Genomic DNA, 21750 nt, shown 5'->3' with positions numbered 1-21750 from the left:
AAGAAAAAATATTGGAACAAATAGAGTAAGGTGAGGGAGTCAGGGAGGTCACTTGCACGGGATTGGGAAAAAAACCACTTGAATTGAGCCCGTTTTGAGGGAGGACCGGAGGAGAGAGAGGGGGTTCAGCTACTCTATGTTTACAACAGATAATACACACAGGGCACGAAGGAGTTGCAGGCACACAGGCAGTTAAGTCCCCAAGCACGGCGCTAAGGGGTGCAGCGTCCTGACATAGAAGCACGATGCTAATGCATATGGTGTTGTGCACAACATAGGGGGCTCACCAAGTCCGATGCACGTCGTGGAATCGTAGAAACACCACGCCATCAGTCCATCACATCTATCCTCGGCACGGTACTGAGGATCCTTTTAAGCATAACCTTTCGCCATGGGTCCAAATATAAAATGTCATAGAAAAGGGGCAGAAATTTGCCTCAGATGTAATCATGTAGATAGTGTTGCATCCTTCAGATATTTACAAGATCTGGCATATGGTGGCATGATCAATTGATTACATGAGCCAGCTTGTTTATTGGATGCAAACAACGATTCTACCTGACATTCCGGTTCCTGCTACATAGATTTTTTTTAATTTTAACATTTTTTGATAACTAATTTTAAATCTAACGCTGCAAGTTTTTTTTTAAAAAAAGCTAACACTTTTGGCCGCGCCTATTGCCCTGGCGCGGCCAAATGCCTGTGCCTCGCCATGCATGGTGGCGCGGCAGAGGTCTGACGTGGTGACGACCGGTTTCGGTGACCGTTGACGTGGCAGCTCTTGCCGCGCCACCTACCTTGGTGCGGCAGTGCCGCGCCCTGATCCATGGCGCGGCAGAGCCGAGTAAATATCGCGTGGCCGGCCACCCACCTGCACGCACCCTGCCCGCCCGCCTACCGCCAGCGCCCACACTCGCCCATCCACCGCCAGCGCCGTCAGCCACCGCGCAGCGCCTGGCGCCAGCGCCCGCCCGGCCTCGCCCGGACGACCACGCCGCGCCCGGCCACTCCCGCCGCACAGCGCCCGCGCCGGCCGCGCCACGAACGCTGGCGCGTCAAGGCCGCCCGCTCCTAAGGTACCTCCTCTCAATTCATATTTTTTTTTGCTTATTATTGATTTAGGATAATTAGTGATTTAGGATAGTTAGTAATTTAGGATAGTTAGGGTTGATTTCATTTTTATTATTATTATTGATTTAGGATAATTAGAGATTTAGGATAGTTAGTAATTTAGGATAGTTAGGGTTTTATGATTGGTATTGATTTATGATAGTTAGTGATTTAGGATAGTTAGGTTAGTGAATTTGTTTGTGATTTACGTAGGTTTGAGGTTATGTGTTCTAGTCTAGTTAGGATTTTGGGTTTAGGGATTGTGTGGGGGTATTAACCCCTATACCCTTACGGCTAGGCTTGGGCTGGCCCAGATTAGAGGGTCCGGTCCACCAAAAGATGATGCGCGGCCCGGCCAACCTGTTCAGAGTCCCACGTAAGGAGTCAAGACAGATTTGGCGATCAAGCAAGATCCTAGTCGGTTAGAATAGGAACCCTTATCCGGCCACCTATGACAATTGTAACTGGCTAGGATTAGTTTCCAGATCTGTAACCCTGCCCCCCGGACTATATAAGGCGGGTAGGGGACCCCTCTAAAAAATATCTCTCATTGACATACAGCAATACAATCAGATGCATGACATAGGCATTACGCCTTCTTGGCGGCCGAACCTGGATAAAACCTTATGTCTGTCTTACATCACCGTCTTGTTTGTGACTTGCGCATCTGTCTGCCAACAATCTACTACCTTGGGCATACCCCTAGGTAGACTACCGACCATATTTCGTCGACAGTGGAGCGCCAGGTAGGGGGTGTGCGTACTGCTCTCCAAGCAAACAAGATGGTCATCATCTCCGGCTCCATGGCTACGCCAAACGGCCTCACGTTCACCATCGGCCAGATCACCTGGACCACCGGCTCTGACAACTTCATCGCCATGACCACGGAGGAGACGTGGATTCAATCTGCGTCGACCACTGCTTCACCTGCATCGACAACGGCTCCGACCATGGTACATCTAGCTCCGACCACGCCTGCATCATCTTCAGCCACGCCGACAACCCGTCGTCCGCTTCCCCGCTACAAAGGGAAGCAGATCGACAACACCGACCTGCTCGACTCTATCGATCGGGTCGGCACCAAACTCGTTGAAACCCTAGCTCTGGTAAGTGCAATTCAAAGTCAACCTAATGAGCAGGTAACCGCTCCCCATAATAGATCTACCCGACTAGCTCAGGCCAGTCGTCCTGCATGACTTGGTACAGATCTCGTGGTCATATCTACCCCTGAAGGGCGCTCCGCTCGTCGCCGGCCAGCCTCCGCGATAGGTCTCTGGCTCTCTGAGTATGAAGCCTCAATGGAGAACTACCAGGCCTAGCCCTACGACCTGCGAAATGCTGCCTCCAACTACGCGTATAATATACAACGCTGCTTGGATCTGTGTTTTGTACATCAACCTTGGCCGAAGCCACGCAACTTCGTCAACATGATCCGGATTGAGAATTATCAAGAAGGATCCGTCCACACGGTCCAAGAGGGTGACTCCAGCTCCTTGTCTAGCATCGCATCTAATGCCTCCGTCCACACCGAGCTCTAGCATCACGATGATGAGGGCATCAAATACGATCTGGATATCCCAGACCATGCTCCGGGGTTCCCACAATTCCCGTCTTTCCCACCAAGGCGAGGGGATTTGATCAATGTTGTCAGTAACAATGAACCACCATCAGTTGGCGAAATAGAACAAGAAAGGATTGCGCGCGAAGCACGCAATATTGATCGGTTTAATCGCTGACAAATCGAAGCCAAAGTAGAAGAGGAGGCACGACGCATAAGGGTCCAGCCACACGACCTCAACAACAGTTTCGATAGGGTGGGGGGCAAACAGGTCTTCAGGACCCCAAGCGCCAACGTAGCCATTGCTATGGCGATAATGCAACGGCTACCCAATACCCCGGAAACCCAAGCAGTGCGCGATGAAATACAAGCCTATCTGACGGCTGCTATGGCCCAGACCATAGAGATTGTAAATCAAGCCCGGGCTCCATCCGTCTCAGTCGAGTCAAGCCACAGCCGCTAGTACTCAAGTCGCTCACAACCACTCAACCAATGTGGCTCGCGCAACAACGACCCATCAGACAACCGTCAAGGCAGAAACGGTGGCCATGATGATGGTTGGGATGACAACCGCCGTTGGGATGGCAACCGCTGTGACGTCCGGGACGATAACCGCCGAGACAACCGCGACAATCACCGTGATAACCACGGTCACAGGGCTAATCTAGATGGCAACCGAGATCACCGCGATGGTAATAACGATCTCCGCCATTACCTTGGAGGACGTGATCTGCGCGCTCGCATCAACCAGAGAGCCAACGATCGTGTATCCCACGAAAGCTATCGCTGTATGGAATATGACACTATCCACGACCCATCGGGTTTGAAGCAGTTTACTCCACACCTTCGCCAAGTCATATGGCCCAAGAACTTCAAGCTCAAGAAACTCCAGAAATATGACGGCAAGGAGAACCCCGAATTATGGGTCATGCTCTATGAAACTACGTGCAGATCAGCCATGGCTGAAGAGCATGTCATGTCTAACTACTTCCCAGTCGCTGTTGGCCACGTAGGTCACCAATGGCTGGTCAGCTTGCTGGCGAACTACTTTGATTCTTGGCAAGAGCTCAAGCAAGCCTTCATCGATAACTTCATTGCTACTTGTGAGCAACCCGGTAACAAATATGATCTGCAACGGATTCGAGATCAAAAAGATAAGCCACTGTGTGAGTACGTCTGGCGTTTCTCAGAGATGCGCATCAAGGTCCCATCAATCTCCGACAATGAGGCAATTGAGGCTTTCATCACTGGCCTCTGCTTCCACGACACCCTAAGGGACAAGCTCCTGCGCAAGAGACCTAAATCAGTCACAGCGCTCCTGGCCACTGCTAAGAAATATGTGGACGCCGATGACGCTAAGAAGATAATTATCAAAGAAGCAGCAAGGGTTCCATGCTCCGACCACCCCCCGCACCACGACGATTACCGCAGCAACTGTGGTCGGAATGATAATTTTGACCACCACAACCAGCGCAATGACTCCCACGACCACCGCGACCAATGTAATCAGTGGCATAACCACCGCGACGATTATAGGGGCAAGCATGCTCGGGAAGACGATGGCGAGGTCAACACCGTTAAAAAAGGTGGTGGACGTCGTAACTACGAAGACGACTACGCCAAAGCATTGAAAGGGCCCTGCTAGCTCCATCCCAAGTCAAACCATACCATGGAGAACTGCCACATTCTCAAGTCTATCTACACGCATCAACAGGCTCCGGATACGTCCGACAAGCCCAACGACGCAGGGGAACAGCGCAACGAGGACAACGATGACAAAGACGTAGATCCTCGTCACAAGTATGTCAAGCCAACCGATCGCGTGCACACCATCATTGGAGGCAAAGTGTCCATCGAGACCAAACAAGAACACAAGCTGCTCGCCCATGGTTGCCTGAACGTGGCCAACACCGACAACCTCCTCACCGATCCATGGCTCCCCCCGTGGTCTCACCGTGAGATCTCCTTCAGTAGAAAGGACTAATAGGCCGCAATACCTAAGCCAGGATGTTTTCCCCTGGTCCTCGATCCTTATATCAATAAGGTTCAGTTCGACAGAGTGCTGATCGACGGCGACAGCTCCATCGATATACTTTTCAAGAACAGTCTGCCCGCCTTGAAGATAACCTAGGCAGATCTCAAGCCATACGAGGCATAGTTCTGGGGCATTCTTCCCGGATAGAGCTCTACACCTCTCGGGCAGATCATGCTACCTGTGCAATTTGGGACCCCGGACCACTTCTACACTGACTACGTCAACTTCGTGGTCGCTGACTTTGACGGCACCTACCATGCTATTCTTGGTCGATCGTCGCTCACCAAGTTCATGGCCATACCTCATTACAGGTATCTGGTGCTCAAGATGCCTATCGAGAAAGGAGTTCTAACCCTCAGGGGCAACGTATACGTAGCTTATACCTGTGAGGACGACAACTTCAAAATAGCAGAGGCTCACGACCTCTCTATTCGCATGGCCAAGACCATGCTCGATGCCAAGAAGACCTCGGGCGACCACCTAGAGATCCCAGAGCTTGAGGCTCCACGCAAGAACATCAAGTCCAAGGAGTACAAGGTGATCCAGCTAGTCGACGGTGATCCTAGCAAAATGGCCCTTATCAGGGCCAACCTGGATCCCAAATAGGAAGATGCGCTCATCAAGTTCTTAAGGAGCAACGTGGATGTGTTCGCATGGAAACCTGCTGACATGCCCGGTGTACCTCGGAACTTGATCGAGCACTCCTTGAATGTCAACGGCAAGGCCAAACCTATCAAGCAGAAGCTATGACGGTTCGCTCACGACAAAAAGGAGGCAGTTAGGGTAGAAGTTACATGGCTTTTGGCAACCGGATTTATCAAAGAAGTGTATCATCCGGAGTGGTTAGCCAATCCGGTTCTTGTACGCAAAAAGAATAATGAATGGAGAATGTGCGTTGATTACACTGATCTCAACAAGCACTACCCTAAACACCCCTTCGGCTTACCTCGCATAGACGAGGTCGTAGATCTAACCGTCGGTTGCGAGCTGCTTTCCTTTCTTGATTGCTACTCTGGTTATCACCAGATTGCTCTAAAAAAGGACGACTAGATCAAAACATCTTTTATCATGCCTTTCGGCGCCTACTGCTACACGACCATGTCATTCATGCTCAAGAACACTGGGGCTACCTACCAACGCACTATATAGGCCTGCCTCAAAGACGAGATAAAAGATGACCTCGTCGAGGCTTATGTTGATGATATAGTTGTGAAAACCAAGGAAGCACATACCCTTGTTGACAACCTAGAACGCACCTTTGCATCCCTTAACACATTCCAGTGGAAATTAAACCCCAAAAAGTGCATCTTTGGTGTTCCTTCTGGCATACTACTTGGCAACGTCGTCAGTCACGATGGCATACGCCCTAACCCGGAGAAAATCAAAGCTGTCTTGGACATGAAGCCGCCCAAAAAGGTGAAGGATGTTTAGAAGCTTACCGGATGCATGGCCGCCCTCAGCCATTTCATATCAAGATTAGGCGAAAAAGGATTACTGTTTTTAAACTGCTCAAGGCATCCGAAAAGTTTGAGTGGACGGAGGAAGCAGATGCTGTCTTCACACAGCTGAAATAATACCTTACGTCACCTCCGGTCCTCATTGCTCCCAGAGAAGATGAAACACTCCTGCTTTACATTGCAGCTACTAATCAAGTGGTCTCCACGGCCATGGTGGTCGAGCACGACGAGCCCGGCCACGTCTACAAGGTACAACGACCAATCTATTTCATCAGTGAGGTACTCAATGAGTCCAAGACCAGGTACCCATAGATTCAGAAGTTGATCTACGCCATACTGATAACATCCCAAAAGTTGAAACATTACTTCGACGGATATCGTGTGGTGGTCATGACTGAGTACCCTCTGCGAGACATCATTAGCAACAAGGATGCGAACGGGCGCATCGTCAAATGGGCGATGGAGCTATGCCCCTTCTCCTTGGAATTTGCAAGCCATACTACAATCAAGTCTCAGGCACTCATCAATTTCATCGTTGAGTGGACATGTTTAAGCACGCCTGCCTCTCATGGGTCCGACGAGTATTGGAAGATGTACTTCGATGGCTCTCTTAACATCGATGGCGTGGGAGCAGGAGTCCTTTTCGTGTCACCATCTAAGGAGCAGCTCCGATATGTCCTCAGGATTTATTTCCCAGTATCTAATAATGCCGCCGAGTACAAAGCATGCCTACATGGTTTGCGCATTGCGGTTGAGCTCGGTGTTAAACATCTCTATGTCTACAGAGACTCGGCTCTGGTCATCAACCAACTCAACAAGGACTGGGACACGGCCAGCAAAAAGATGGATGCATACTACAAATCGATCAGAAAGCTGGAAGACAGGTTCTATGGCATCGAGTACACACACATGGTCCGGGATAAAAATCAAGCAGCGGATGCGCTGTCAAAGTTAGGATCATCTCAAGCCAAAGTCCCACATGGCATATTCGTCCAAGACCTGCTCACGCCTTCCATCGAAGAGGAAGATTCCACGGTCGACAAGCCTCCTGACTAGCAATTGGTGGCTACGGTTTCGGTGTCGAGCACCACCGAACCACCTCCGACCACTCATGAGTCCGACTAGAGAATACCTTTCATCAAGTACCTAATAGATGGCAGTGGTTATACTAATCGGATAGAAAATGAGTGCCTGATGTGTCGTAGTAAGCAGTATCTGCTCGTCGATGGCAAGTTATGGCGCAAGAATGAAAAGGAGGAAATCTTGATGAAGTGTATAACCTAGGAGGATGGTGAACATCTCCTGGACCAAATCCACTCTGGCTCTTGCGACAACCATGCGGCCTCAAGAATGTTGGTCGGTAAGGCTTTCCGAGCAGGGTTCTATTGGCCGTCAGCAGTAGCCGATACAGAGAAGCTAGTCCGCCACTATGAGGGTTGTCAGTTCTTCGCTAAGAGAATCCACGTACTAGCACATGAGATCCAGACAATACCAGCCTCTTAGCCCTTCGCATGCTGGGGACTAGATATGATCGGGCCCTTCAAACCGACTCCTAGGAAATTTACATGTGTCTTTGTGTTGATCAACAAATTTTCTAAGTGGATAGAATACATGCCTTTGGTACAGGCATCCTCAGAAAAGGCTATCACGTTCCTTGACCAGGTCATCCACCATTTTGGCATACCCAACAGCATCATCACTGATCTGGGTACTCAGTTCATCGGGAACGCTTTTTGGGACTTCTACGATGAAAGGAGCATAGTAGTAAAATACGTCTCGGTGGCGCACCCTAGAGCTAATGGATAGGTCGAGCGGGCCAATGGCATGATTTTGGATGCATTAAAGAAGAGGATGTACAGAGAAAATGACAAGGCTCCCAGAAGATGGCTCAAAGAGTTACCAGCCGTGGCCTGGGGCCTCAGAACTCAGCCTAGTCGTAACACCGGCGTCTCACCATACTTTATGGTTTACGGTATTGAGGCAGTCCTCCTAGTAGATATAGCTTTCAGATCAGCATGGGTAGAGAACTTCAACGAAGGCAAGGTCAATGAAGTACAGGAGCTAGAAGTGAATAGTGCAGAAGAAAAGCGGCTCGATTCTTGCGTACGTACAGCCAAATACCTTGCTGTTTTGCGCAGGTACTACAACAAGAACGTTAAAGAGCGGTTCTTCATGGTCGGGGACCTGGTCCTAAATGGAAGATGAATTAGGCTGGTGTCCATAAACTTGCAATCCCATGGGAGGGGCCCTTCATGATTAAGGAAGTCACACAACCAACGTCTTACAGGTTAGCTCACCTGGATGGTACGGACGTACCAAATTCATGGCATATCGACAAGCTTAGACGCTTCTATGCTTAACTACTGAGATATGTACTCCTCTTGTACTTTCGATTTAATTCAATAAAGCTATTATAATTTCTCCGACCACTCTGATGTGTCACTTCGAATTTTACGGTTATTCTAACTTAGCCAGTCAAAGCCGACCACCATTCCTTCTAGGGTTTTTGGAGCAGGCCCTATCTTCAGTTCCTCCCAACACGTGCATGGGATCCGCTTTCTATGCTACGGGTGATCGAAGGGTCCCCCCTAGTTTGACTTGTCCGCGTCTACGTGTGCACAGGTCACGCACCTCACACTCCGACCACATGGCAAATTAGGGCCGTACAAACTTTTTAGGATGATGTGTCGAGTAAAATGGTACAACTAAACAGAATGCTAACATGTTCTCACTTAGTTACACCAACATGAGTTTCAAGCTTAAATACATTTTATACAAAACAAACAAGCTTATGATGATATACAGTTACGTTATTACAAGCTTACCTGAAGAGGCCCAAGTTTACAATAACACAACTACGTCCTTCTTCTACAGCTCTAGCCTATCCTATTGGCTGGTCGGGGCATACGGCACCCGCTGCTCGCTGCTCCCAACATCCTGCTCGAGTCTTGGGGACTCTTGTACTAGTCAAGCTAAAGAGGACGGCCCCGCCGATGCCTAGCTGGTCGAGACCGTAGGTTTCGCCGGTTGGCTCGCAATTGATGGCCTTTCTAGCTGACTTGTTGATGGCGTACCCTATACAGGTGTTGTCCCACCTCCACATAGGTTAATGTCGCCAATTATCTTTGAAGACAGGTCCAGCTGGGTCATCCAAAGCTCCTCGGCCTTGTTTGGATCTACCTCCTTTGGGTACCCTGCCTCTAGGCGCTTGAGATCGATCAGGGGGTAGTCGACACGCACCATGCTTAGCACATGTGCTCCTATGTACTCACCTGCCTCCTTCACGAACTCTTGGAACCATCCCCATGCCTTTTGGCATCTCTCGACCAGTCCGAGCTATGGCATCCTTGGCACTTCCTCTGTAAGCGCTGGGTCGATAAGGTCGAGGACGGGCAAAATGCTAGTTGCCACCTCCTGGCACCAGTTCTTCCATGTGTCCCAATCCTCGGTGATCTCTAGGCATCGCGCCTTCCAGCCATCATGATCTTTAATCATGGCTTCCAGATGCTTCTTGGCATTAACTTTTAAAACTGCAAACCGCACAAGACATTAAAGTGTCATGCCATGACAAGATAAGGCAGGCAACAGAATGAGCAAGGTGGTCTAGAACACTTACTTTTCAGTTCCTCCTTCATCTTAGTTGTGCGGTCCCGGAGTTGTGACTGGTCGTGTGCCAGTTTCTCATTGTCCTCCTTCAGGCGACCACACTCTGTGGCCACACGGCTATTCTCCTCTTGGAGACGGACTACTTCGACTTCTAAGCCTGCACTGCAGCTGTTACTACCAATAATGCAACAACACGTGTCATGCACTTGCTGTGATAAAATGACAACTTACTTGTTTTTTCCTGCTCTTTGTTACTGAGCTGGACGACCAAGTTTTGGTTCTGTGCCTCTTGCTCCATCCTCTCCTGGTCGGCGGCTTCAAGTTGGTGGCTCAAGCGTTCCACCTCGACCGCTAGTTCTCTATTACTTGCGGTGATCCCCTCAATCTGGTCGAAGCACTTTTTTTGGTACCTTGCGGTCTTCATCAAGTCCTGCATGTAAAAAAGCTAAATTAGACAATTTGACTAGATAGCAGGATCAAGTGGTCAAGCTAAACATACCTGGACTTCCGTCACCAGACATTTCGCCGCTCGTTCAACTTTCATGGTCTCTTCGACCTCTGGGATTTCCTCATGCATAACCCACTGGTCATTCTGCCAGCGCGACACATATACATGTTGTTGCTTGTCTTGGGGATGGCCCAGGACCTCTTCTACTTAGTCCTCTTTGGCCTCTTGTTCAGGTAGCGGCGCTTGTCTAGAGTTTGTAGTCTCTGCGATCACTATGGCTTTCCCACGAGCCGTAGCATCTGCAAGCGTGCTCTGTGCCACCTCCGGCTGCTGCTCCTCGGCTTTGTCTGATCCCCTTGGCATCGAAGTATCCCCCTTAGCTAGGTTAGTGCTCGGAGCACTTGTACTTGGCTCGGCTCTCTTCTCAACCAGCTGCTTGGGGACTATCGTCTGTCCGCTCGTCTGCTGAGACTCTGGTGGATTTTCTTCCATAGGTTCCTCCATAGCTGGCTATTGGGTAGATCTCTCTGCCATTGCTGGTGAAGCTATGCCGCACCCGGCTAGCTGGTCGGGATTTTCGGTGGATGCCGACCTAATATATCAGAGATAAGTTCAAAAGACAACAGTATTCAATATAAATTGAAAGCTTACATCAAGGTTACAAATACTTACAGCTTGGAAGCATGGAATGATGTGGCAAAGGCACGACTTTTCGTCCGCGCCTGCTCCACGTGCACTATGGGCGCCATCGGGTCTCTTTCCATGACCAGTACTGGTGCCGGGGCTTGGTGCTCGACCTCTTTGCCGCTTGTCCTCTGCGTTGCAGTGGTCGGTGATGTGATCCCTGCCGGCACGGAGGAGCCACCCTGCTCCGTCGACTCCAGTTGTCTCCTCCTCTTTCAAGGGATGAGTCGGAAGATGTCTGCATCCTCTGTTTCATCATCTGACAGTGGGAAGATGGCTTGACAATGCTTGCTAGCCGCCGGCCGCTTGCCAGCAGCCCTGGCCGTTGCCTCCTCCCCAACCCCGAGTACGGCCCAGTCGACGTCTTTGACCCTAGCGCTGGTCTGGGTGGTTGGGCTGGCAACTTGCAACCAATCCACACCAGGGGGTGGAGACATGAACACTGCTGCTCTGTCACGACCATTACTCTAGAAAATATAGAGGCGACAACACAGTAAGTTTTTGTTACAACATAACTCTATGGGTATAAGGCAGCATAATTTACCTTTGGGGGAGGTTGGGCCAGCTTGAAGGCGTGCTCAATGTCGCTCAACTTGACATAATTTGGATCAGCTAAGTTGAATAGCTCTCCAATCCTGGCTTTGACTTCTATCTTGTCAAGCGCCTCTTGCCTGGTCCTAGTTGGGTCCGCGCTACCTTGGTACTCGTAGTCGGGATGTACCCTCCTCTAGCAAGGCTGGATCCTTCGACTGATGAAGTTCCCAACCACGCTCGGACCATCCAGTTTCTTCCATGGGATCATCTCAAGAAGTTCTGAGATCTACTCCAAGTGTTTGGGCTTCTTTGACCAGCTGTTCTTCTTCTCTAGAATGAACCCCACGTCGCACAATGTGATCATGTTCGGCTCCTCATGGATGTAGAACCACTTCTTGTACCAGTCGTCCAAAGATGTGTTCCAAGGGCAGTGTAGGTACTGGGCCTTCATCCCATCACGCAGATTAAGGTACACACCTCCGGCTATCTTTGAGCCGCCGCTTCCTTTCTTCTACAGACAGAAAAGATGGTGAAAGAGGTCGAAATGGGGCTGGAAGCCACCATATGCTTTGCAAAGATGGATGAAGGTGGAGACAAGAAGAATCAAGTTGGGATGCAGATTGCAAATCCCAATCCCGTAATACAAACAGAGCCCCTGAAGGAAAGGGTGCACTGGAACCCCAAAACCCCGCTTGAAGAAATCTTCGAAAACCACAATCTCACCTAGTTGTGGATCGGGCTACCTTTCTCCTTCTGGCGCGCGCCATCCTGCGAGTGCCTTGTTATGGAGTACCCCCATGGCGATGAGGTCTTCGATGGTTTGCTCATTGTTTCTTGACTTCCACCACTCCTTTGCCATGACTCTGGCTTTCTTCTGGGCGTCACTCTTCGCCATGAATCCGCCCTTGCTGATGGAGGTGGATATGGTGGAAGGGTGATTGGTGATGAACCCAGAGGTATTAGGGTTGGCAAGAGGAAGAAGAATGCTGCGGTGGCGAATGGTAATGGGGATCGGTAAAAAGTAACTTACCAGTTCTATATTATAAATAACCAAGAGTTCTGTCATTTCATCCGCCCAAGATTCTTGGGAGATGTGCACACGCGCCGCATGCGGTTGTTTTCACAACCTTGATATCTACGCCAATAAACGTGCTCCTCGTTACCAGTGTACGTGCCTCTTCGTTGCTAGTGTGAGAGGGCCCACACTGATGCTCCTCCTTACAGGTGCTAAGCGACTGTTTGCTTGAAAGGGTAAGAGGGCAGTATGATATGCTATACCCGTCTACTTTTTTGTCCAGACGTGTCAGATTGGACTTGACAGAGTAAGAAGATAAATAAATACACCAAAGAGTAGTACAAGCGGCGTTTGATTCTTCGCTTTATGTCTCATGCTCAGGGACTGCCCAGACCACTGCCGTGCTCAGGGACTGCTCCGACTGCTACCATGCTCAGGGACTGCTCCAACCACTTTTGTGCTTGGGGACTGCCTAGACCACTGCCGTGCTCGAAGACTACTCCAACCATTCCCGTGCTCTGGGACTGCTTCGACCGCTACCGTGCTCAGGGACTGCTCTAACCACTACCGTGCTTGGGGACTGCTCAGACCACTGCCATGCTTAGAGACTGCTCCGACCATTCCCGTGCTCGGGGACTGCCCAGACCACTGCCGTGCTCAGAGACTGCTCCGACCACTACCGTGCTCGGGGATTGCTCCGACCACTACCGTGCTCGAGGACTGTCCCAACCACTGCTCGGAGACCGCTCTCCTCGGCTACATGTGATTTGAACTCACACATAGTTGAGAGACATTTATTTAGACCTTGCTACAAGGCTCATACTTTGCCTTCCAGCAAGCTCGGGGACTACATCGGTATGATGCACCTGCCGGTGCATCTCGTATCGCCTGTTCAACGATTGGGTTCTCAACTTAACTGGGAATTCTTTTTGGATCCTGGCACCACGTGCCTGCGTCACCTATTACTAGGCTCGGGGACTAAGTGGGCACACTTCACCTAGCGGTGAATGTGTTTATTTAATTGACCCCTATGCTTTGACTGATTGTTAGGATTACTATCGTGCTCGGGAACTATACCAACCACTGCTCGGAGACCACTCTCCTTGGCTACATGTGATTTGTACTCACATACAGTTGAGAGACATTTATTTAGACCTTGCTACAAGGCTCATACTTCACCTTCCAGCAAGCTCGGGGACTACATCGGTACGATGCACCTGCCGGTGCATCTCGTATCGCCTGTTCGACGATTGGGTTCTCAACTTAACTGGGAATTCTTTTTGGACCCTGGCACCACGTGCCTACGTCACCTACTACCAGGCTCAGGGAATAAGTGGGCACACTTCACCTTGTGGTGAATGTGTTTGTTTTTCGACCCCTATGCCTCTGATGATCAAGGACGCTACTCTTTAAGACGCACTTACATTTCTTTTCAGAAATACAAGTGGGCACACTTCCCAGGACGGACATCTTTTTCTTTTTTCTTAAGAGCACCACACATTCTTTGGACAACCTACTTCTCTAGTTGAATACGGTGGTCAGAGATGTCAAGAACTCAAGCCTTAATGTTCGGAGAAGGTTAAAATGGCGTGTCGCAGCATAATACATGGTGCTCAGGGACTAGCTGTGGGGGTATTAACCCTTATACCCTTACGGCTAGGCTTGGGCTGGCCTAGATTAGAGGGTCCGGTCCACCAAAAGACGACGCGTGGCCCGGCCAACCTATTCGGAGTCCCGCGTAAGGAATCAAGACAGATTTGGCGATCAAGCAAGATCCTGGTCGGTTAGAATAGGAACCCTTATCCGGCCATCTATGGCAATTGTAACTGGCTAGGATTATTTTCCAGATCTGTAACCCTACCCCCGGACTATATAAGGCGGGCATGGGACCCCTCTAAAAAACATCTCTCATTGACATACAGCAATACAATCAGATGCATGACGTAGGTATTACGCCTTCTTGGTGGCCGAACCTGGATAAAACCTCGTGTCTGTCTTGCATCACCGTCTTGTTTGTGACTTGCGCATCTGTCTGCCGACAATCTACTACCTTGGGCATACCCCTAGGTAGACTGTCGACCATATTTCGTTGACAGATTGTTTATGTATTTATTATTTAGTTTATAGTTAGTTATTTAGTTAGGGATTTTGGGTATAGATACTAGTTTACTCTAAACCCAAAAGGGTTTAGGTATTTTAGGGATTGATTATGTATTTATTATCTAGTATAGTTAGGATTTTGGGTTTAAGGATATAGGATAGTTAGGTTAGTGATTTGTTTGTGAACTTACTAATGTTAATTTAAATTTTGTTAATTTGAATACTCTAACGCTTTGTTTATTAATTCGTAACGGGATGACTCCTCCCACGCAGCACCCGTTGTACCCTATTTTTTGAGGTGGAGTACGACGACTAGCACCGAGCACACATCTTGAGTGACAATGACGCAGAGGTGGCCTTGCCTCCTTTGAGGCCCCACACGCACACCAGGGCGCACCAGTGGGACGAGCGTTATGCGCCGTACATACGGCGTGATGGCTTCCTCGAGCTTGTCCATGTTGTCAACCATGGTCTTCTTCCCCTTGACCCAGCACTACTACTACTGTAGCTGTAGACAGGTGCGGGTGCATTCTATGTACGTAAACTTTCTTCTAACAAATTTAAGGCAACTAACAGTCGTTCTATTTTTATAATAGGTGGAGGCCTGAGACCCACATGTTCCACCTACCTTGTGGTGAGATGACCTTGACGTTGCAGGACGTTAAGGCTATTTTAGGCCTTCAGTTGGGGGGGCTTCCAGTGACAGGGATAGTTGACAACGATCACTGGAGGGAGCTGGTGGCTCAGTTTACTGGCTTTCTTCCACCGGACGACGATGCTTCCAAGAAAAATAAGTGAGTAATTCAAGCCTATTTAATACTTGCATTGCTTTCCTGTAGCCATGGGGTCTCATTTTCTTTGGTTAATTTTAGGAAAAGTTCTGAGGTTTCGTCATCCTGGATCATGGAGCGCTTTGATTACTTGGACCCACAGGCTGAGGAGGCTCTGATCGACAGGTTCGCTCGTGTGTGGCTCTGGCACTTTCTTGGTGCTTTCCTCTTCCTAGACGCCTCGGGCAACACGATTAGCTCGATGTTCCTTGACATACTATGATAGTCATGGGAGAATATAGCGGCGTACAGCTAGGGCAGCGCAGTCCTAGCATGGACGTATCGATAGCTATGCGTTGCCTATCGTCGCACCTTAGGATATGCGAACCTTGGGGGTTGCTCGTACCTACTTCAGGTGTGGTGTTGGGAACGATGGCCCGTTGGGAGGCCCCTTAATAATGGTTTACCGGTAAGTACTTTGGTTCACTATATTCTTGGAGGCAGTTACATATGAATTCATTATTAATGGCTAATTCATTATCGTGTTCAATGCAGCGATGGAACGGGTAGGATACACTCCCTACAGCTCTATATATCTGGACAGAATCAGCGTTAGTTAGAGGGAATGTGTGGCGCAAGTACAGGGAGTACACGAACAGTCTCGACATCCTGACACAGCACCATGTTACGCTCTCTTTACTATCATACATATGTCTTGTTCGATCTACACTATATCACAACCTAACTCAATTACAAAATTTCAGGTGCATTGGTGTCCTTGGGATGCTCTGGAGCTCCAGGACTATCTCAGTCCTGTCACTAGGGACGAGTCAGACGAGTATCGTTGCAACGTCCCTCTTATTTTCTTCCATGTGGTCGAGATTCACTTGCCCATCCGGGTCTACAGACAGTTTGGAAGAATGACAGGCTGCCCACCACCACTTTACTCCACCAACCAAGAATTGCACGGGTGCGTTATCGATTAATAACAATGCTACAATCCAGAGGTGTGTGGTACAACTAACATCGTTTTGTTGCAGGTATGACCGTAGGAAGAGGTACAAGACCAAGGATTGGCGTGTGACACACAACTCGCGCATCCATTTGTGGCAGAACAGGGTACGACATCCGGTCCATGCGGGTCCTCCACACGACCAGCACACCTTCGATGAGTACCTGCGCTAGCTTCACAGGTCTACGAGGACACATATCAAGCACTCGTATACTGACGTGGCGATTGACGAGGATTCGGGGGAAGATGTCATCGAAGATGTGTACGATGTTACCACTAGGGAGGACACACAGCTACAGAGAGCCCCGCTACAAAGATACGTGGTAAGATACTTGAATGGTACAATTTGTTATCCATTTGGTATTAAGTATGTATACTAAAACTGTTCAACCGCGTTTCTGTACCCAGGCGACACAATTGTCGAGGCTATCCAACGAAGCAGCGTACCGGCTTCACGAGTCTAGAGGACTGGGGCTAGGCATTCTCGCGGCTTTTGTGGAGGTAAACATAAACTTGTCCATTCCAAAAATGTTTGTGTCAGTGTATATGCGTTTGAGAAATGCAATAACTTTAACGTCTATTTATGCAGAAGGTGAAGAAGAGCTGCAGAAAGCTAGCTCAGAAGCTGAGCTGCATGGACACTCCTTATGAGGAACCGCCACTCCCGGCGTGGTCGGGTGCCACGTCTTCAGCCTCTTTGAGGACACCAGCCGGCTCTTCTCAGCAGATGACAGGTGCCACTTCCGCGGTGCGTACACCACCATATCATAGCGCTGGGAAGGACCCTGCAACCGAGGATGACGAGGACGACGATGACGACGACCCCCCGGGCTTCCGCAGACAGCACGACCAGTGGGACGATTGGCCGCAAGACGAGATCGGCATGTCTCAGCTAGGTAGTGCCCCACTTGGTACCCAAGGAGCCTCACAGGTACTATCAAAGATAGTTTATTTAAATACGTAGGCTCCATGAACTAACGATCATAAAGACCTCTGCCGGTCACCGAAACCGGTCGTCGCCACGTCAGACCTCTGCCGCGCCACCATTTATGGCGTGGCACAGGCATTTGGCCGCACCAGGGCAATAGGCGCAGCCAAAAGTTTTAGTTTTTAAAAAAAAACTTACAATGTTAGATTTAAAATTAGTTATCAAAAAGTGTTAAAATTAAAAAAAATCGCTACATACAGCTGCACAAGTAGAGCTATACAGACTATCTACAATAGCATTTCTAAAATATACATACACATGGTGCAGTAAGCTGCCTCGTCTGATCTAATAAAGACTCAGCTATGGTACATACATCGCCTGCGAAAGCAGCTGCAAAAACCATCACGAATCCCAGGTCCACGAGCAATGCTAGATTTAACAGAAGCTCCCCCTCTTCTGACGGGTAGGTATCACGTCTCTTGTCGGTGCCACTACAGTATCTTAGAGCTCGGCTAGCAAGTTGTCGACCTCAGCAGCGTAGATTTCGCAGAAACTTCGGTTGGCCTCCAGATTATGCTGTCAAGTTTGCTGCATAGGTTCTTGTAAAACTGCAGTTGGTTTAAGATGCAAGTTATCAATCATTACAAGACTCAAATCACAAGGCATAATGGAGAAAAAACGTAGACTAGTACTTATTTAATGCCCTGCAACATGATTACTGCAAGGATGGCATGCAAACAGAACAGACTCTCAAATCACAACGCAGAATGAAAAAAAAATAATTTAAACTAGACTTAGTTAATGCCCAACGACATGATTAGTAAAAGGATCAGATACAAACAGAACAGACCCTGTGGTATTCCAGAGTGTCACCGGCAACCTTTCGAACATCAACCATGAACAGAGAAGGAGCAACTTCAAAAACCTGATTCAAGTGCACTTCAAAGCATGAAAATGATTGCATAACATTTTGTAAAGACAAGTGACCAACTAATGCGCAGCATGACTTCACCTCTAGAACAACAGCAAATTGGCTCATTCTGTTTAATGCTGCACCTTCAAGCCGCAGCTGCAAAGTTAGTAAATATGTATCAGTACATGGAGATAAACAAAAGCTAAACGTTCATCCAGCAGATATTTTTTGAAGCAACGTTTCAAGTGCACCTTGTAATTCTGGGAGTGGACCTTGAGACCCATTGACCCGGCAACAACTTCAATTGTAGCTACTATAGTCTTAGCTGGTTTTCTTGAGACAAAACGTGTTTGCCGCTTGACAAACTCCTACAAAAAAAAAATCCATGTGATGCAAGGGGCATTAGATAGACCAAATAATAAACCTGTTATCCATAAGCATTGAGATATGTGTACAGCAAATTCCGACCGCGTATTAAGGAGATAATGAAACAAATGAAGAGAACACAATAGGATCAATGTCTACATATAGATAAAATGAAAAGTATATCTGCTACATGAATTAATTGCGGATTCCTATAGAGATGTCAATTGCAGCAGGCAAATACTTTTGGACACTGGACAAGTTGTTTTAAAATTTTAAATACGAAATAGTTGCTTAAATCTTGTTCTAATTAGATATTGAATTGTTTGGTTCAGTTTTGCTACTGAACTATGCCTGGTTGCTCAAAACTGTTAGTTGAGTGTTGCTTAAGTCTATTATTGTGTCACTGAAATGTGTGACAGTGTTAGCTCGGTTCTCGAATGTTGTAAGATGGAATTCCCAGTCTGTCACATAGTATTTTGTTTTCAACATAAGCAGGGCCAAGGTTTCTTCTCTGTTCCCAATTAATTGTTTAATGTTGAATCTGTATCGATCAATTAGGATAATTAAATACTCGCAAAAAAAGGATAATTAAATAACTTTCCATACAAGAACAAACAGGAAAAGAGAAGGGAAAATAGCTCAGGTTACATCGTCTTTGTTAAAGAGGAAATATACTCTGAGTTTATTTTATTTCTTGTGGCTACTTTATGGAAAATGGGGGAGTAGGAAACACCAGCAAAACATCAGGTAGCACAGATGAAGTGGTATAAAATATTACTTAATGGGAAAAGGAGCCAATAGGTTAAATTCAAAACTTTTCACATGATTGTCACACGAACACTTCAATCTTCATTGTGTGCTAAGTACAGCATAATGTTAAATGGCTGTCATGTATGGCCCATTAGGGTCCATCCGATGTAGCAGCCACAGTGCTAGAAACGGTGCACTGATAATGAGTGTTCAAGCAGAAAACAGGTGGCACTGTTGACAGTAGCTCTATTTAGAGATAATAGCGTATGTGGGCTCGTTCCAGGTGAGGAGCTGGCCTTAAGCAAATTTTGGACATGGGGTGCTACAATTAGATTGAGTCATTCATTCCCTTAATTTGAGATATTAGTTTCTTAATGGTCAAGACAACTCATCTACAAAAGGATGGGATTGTATCTCTTTTTATTAAGTAAGAAACATATCAAGATTCCTAGAGTCTCCTGTGTGACGCGGCTGCCAGACATCAGGTTGTGCTGCTTGGGTTCAGGGTTATCTAAAGTATGCCCATGACAATGGTCCACTATGCTGAGTAAAAAGAGTTGCAAAGTACCTGTTGCCTATCAAACAATGCTGAGAGATCCAAACCTTGAGATAGTGTAGTCATCTCAAAGGCATTCATCATAAGAGGACCACCATCCTTGTGAGTTACTTCCTCAGATACATACTTGTCCTGAGAAAAAAGAAACATAGTATAAAATCAATATTAGAAGGAAAAACAACTTCAAATGGACAATAGAACCATAGGGATCTTTCTGGTGACTCTGACCAATTTCTCACAAACCTCAATATTGTCAAAAACAGCTTGAACATCATCCAGGCTGACATTTTCATCTTCACCACGTCTAATAGCTACATAGTTCTTCTCAAACCATGGGTCTGCTCTTATTTCTTCAATAGTGATTCTCTGGAAAGAAAGCGCAGAGACAAGAGAAACTGATGCCATCAATTTATTTGTGAATACAGATGACTGGAATGCTACATATTAGGTAAAAGATGCTTTGCAATAAATGTATATATTTTTTTGTGGAAAGTTCTTATATTGATTTTGTATATGGGGTTTCCCAAACACATGTTAGAACATCAATATAAACAAATATATGATAAAATACTTGTAAAGAGTTTCGCACACTATAGGCCGAAAGTAACAAAGAGTAACTGATGATCAACATCTTCTGAAAGCTTAAAGTTACACGAAAAACATTGTTTAGAATCAAAATACTAGAAGATGAAATGAAACAAGTTTGTGCTTTTACTTACAGTTCTTGGATTTGGGTCAAGTATTCTCTGGATCAATGACTTGGCTCCTGGAGAGAACCAATATGGGCATGAGTACTGAGCTGCGGTTATCTTGAAATACAAAAGATGAGGAGAGGGGTTTCAGTGTTAGATGAGCCAAGTAACTGTGCAAATCAACAATTTTAGGAGACAGGGAGATATTCAAAATTTCACACTTGAAAAGAAGCTGATACCTTTTCATACAAACTTGGAAGGTCATTCTCCTCAAAGGGAAGGTAACCAGCCATTAAAACATAAAGAATGACACCACGTGACCAAATGTCTGCTGCAGATCCGTCATATCCATTGCTACCTAGCACCTAAAATAGTGATCCAAGTTAGAGTATATAGAATATTATATGTACTGAGACACTCATAATTTTATCTGAAAATGATGTCAAAGATAAGGACAGTGACAGACACAACTGTCACAGAACCGACCAATTTATAAGAGCACAAGTACAAAAACAATCGCCGAAACGATCAAATTCTCGAACTTGAGCCCATATAAACCCGGTAGTCAACCGAAATCTCGAAGGATTTCAAACCAACTTGCATACAACCAAGATCACAGTAATTCAACATAACATATCGTACGTTACAAACATTTCGCATACGTTCGCAAATAGGTTACATCATCACAGAGTCATTGTTATTACAAAACAAGTCTTGTAAACATGCGGAAGCAAATAGTTTAACTCACACACCGAGTTCAAATACACATACTGGTTTGCTGATCACAGACCGCAAAAGCATTCAGATAAGAGAAAATAGATCATGCCCATGATCTAGTCTTTATCACCCGCCGGGTGGAGACAATACTTACAGAATCCCTGATATAGAAGGTCATCTGCAACAAGAGGGAATAAACCCTAAGTACGGGAATGTACTCAGCTAGACTTACCCGTCGAAAACCAACCAAATGACACCAAGGATTATGCATAGCTTAATGTAGTGGAGCTGGCTGACACTTTCTTTTTGCAGAAAAGCATAAGTAATAATGATCAACTCTTAACCTGAACTAGCAGTAACTTTTTAGCCATTAACCTGTCATCTATATTAGCACCTGTACTAAGCAATCATTTTATTAGGGTGCAAACATTAATAACCATATCAGGTATTCATTGTGGCAACCTTATCATCATCCATTTAACCATATCGTTAAATTAAT

The 21750-nt window shown here is 47.2% G+C and overlaps 1 protein-coding gene across 1 annotated transcript; it reads right to left on the bottom strand.

The window, feature by feature from the left end:
- Positions 1-17512: 17512 nt before the first annotated feature.
- Positions 17513-20920, bottom strand: LOC136531729 (CBL-interacting protein kinase 24-like). Its single transcript, XM_066524383.1, has 8 exons — positions 20774-20920; positions 20562-20651; positions 20086-20208; positions 19855-19974; positions 18422-18538; positions 18270-18326; positions 18108-18182; positions 17513-17865 (listed from the first exon to the last, which is right to left on the bottom strand). Exons 1-8 carry the CDS (start codon positions 20825-20827, stop codon positions 17770-17772), a joined length of 732 nt encoding a protein of 243 aa, XP_066380480.1. The 5' UTR covers positions 20828-20920; the 3' UTR covers positions 17513-17769.
- Positions 20921-21750: the final 830 nt, after the last annotated feature.

This window comes from Miscanthus floridulus, unplaced genomic scaffold (assembly GCF_019320115.1).
Source record: "Miscanthus floridulus cultivar M001 unplaced genomic scaffold, ASM1932011v1 fs_427_1_2, whole genome shotgun sequence".
Lineage (NCBI taxonomy): Eukaryota > Viridiplantae > Streptophyta > Magnoliopsida > Poales > Poaceae > Miscanthus > Miscanthus floridulus.
The sequence above is the reverse complement of the archived record's forward strand: the minus strand, read 5'-3'. Positions and strand labels throughout refer to the sequence as shown.

What these genes read in the sequence shown, in the direction of transcription:
- LOC136531729 (XM_066524383.1), bottom strand. Translation starts at nt 20,827, where the DNA reads ATGGCTGGTTACCTTCCCTTTGAGGAGAATGACCTTCCAAGTTTGTAT. An exon ending in TTCCAAGTTTGTATGAAAAG is followed by an intron (nt 20,652 to 20,773) that starts GTATCAGCTTCT and finishes TTGTATTTCAAG; the next exon opens with ATAACCGCAGCTCAGTACTC. An exon ending in TCCACTCCCAGAATTACAAG is followed by an intron (nt 18,327 to 18,421) that starts GTGCACTTGAAA and finishes CTAACTTTGCAG; the next exon opens with CTGCGGCTTGAAGGTGCAGC.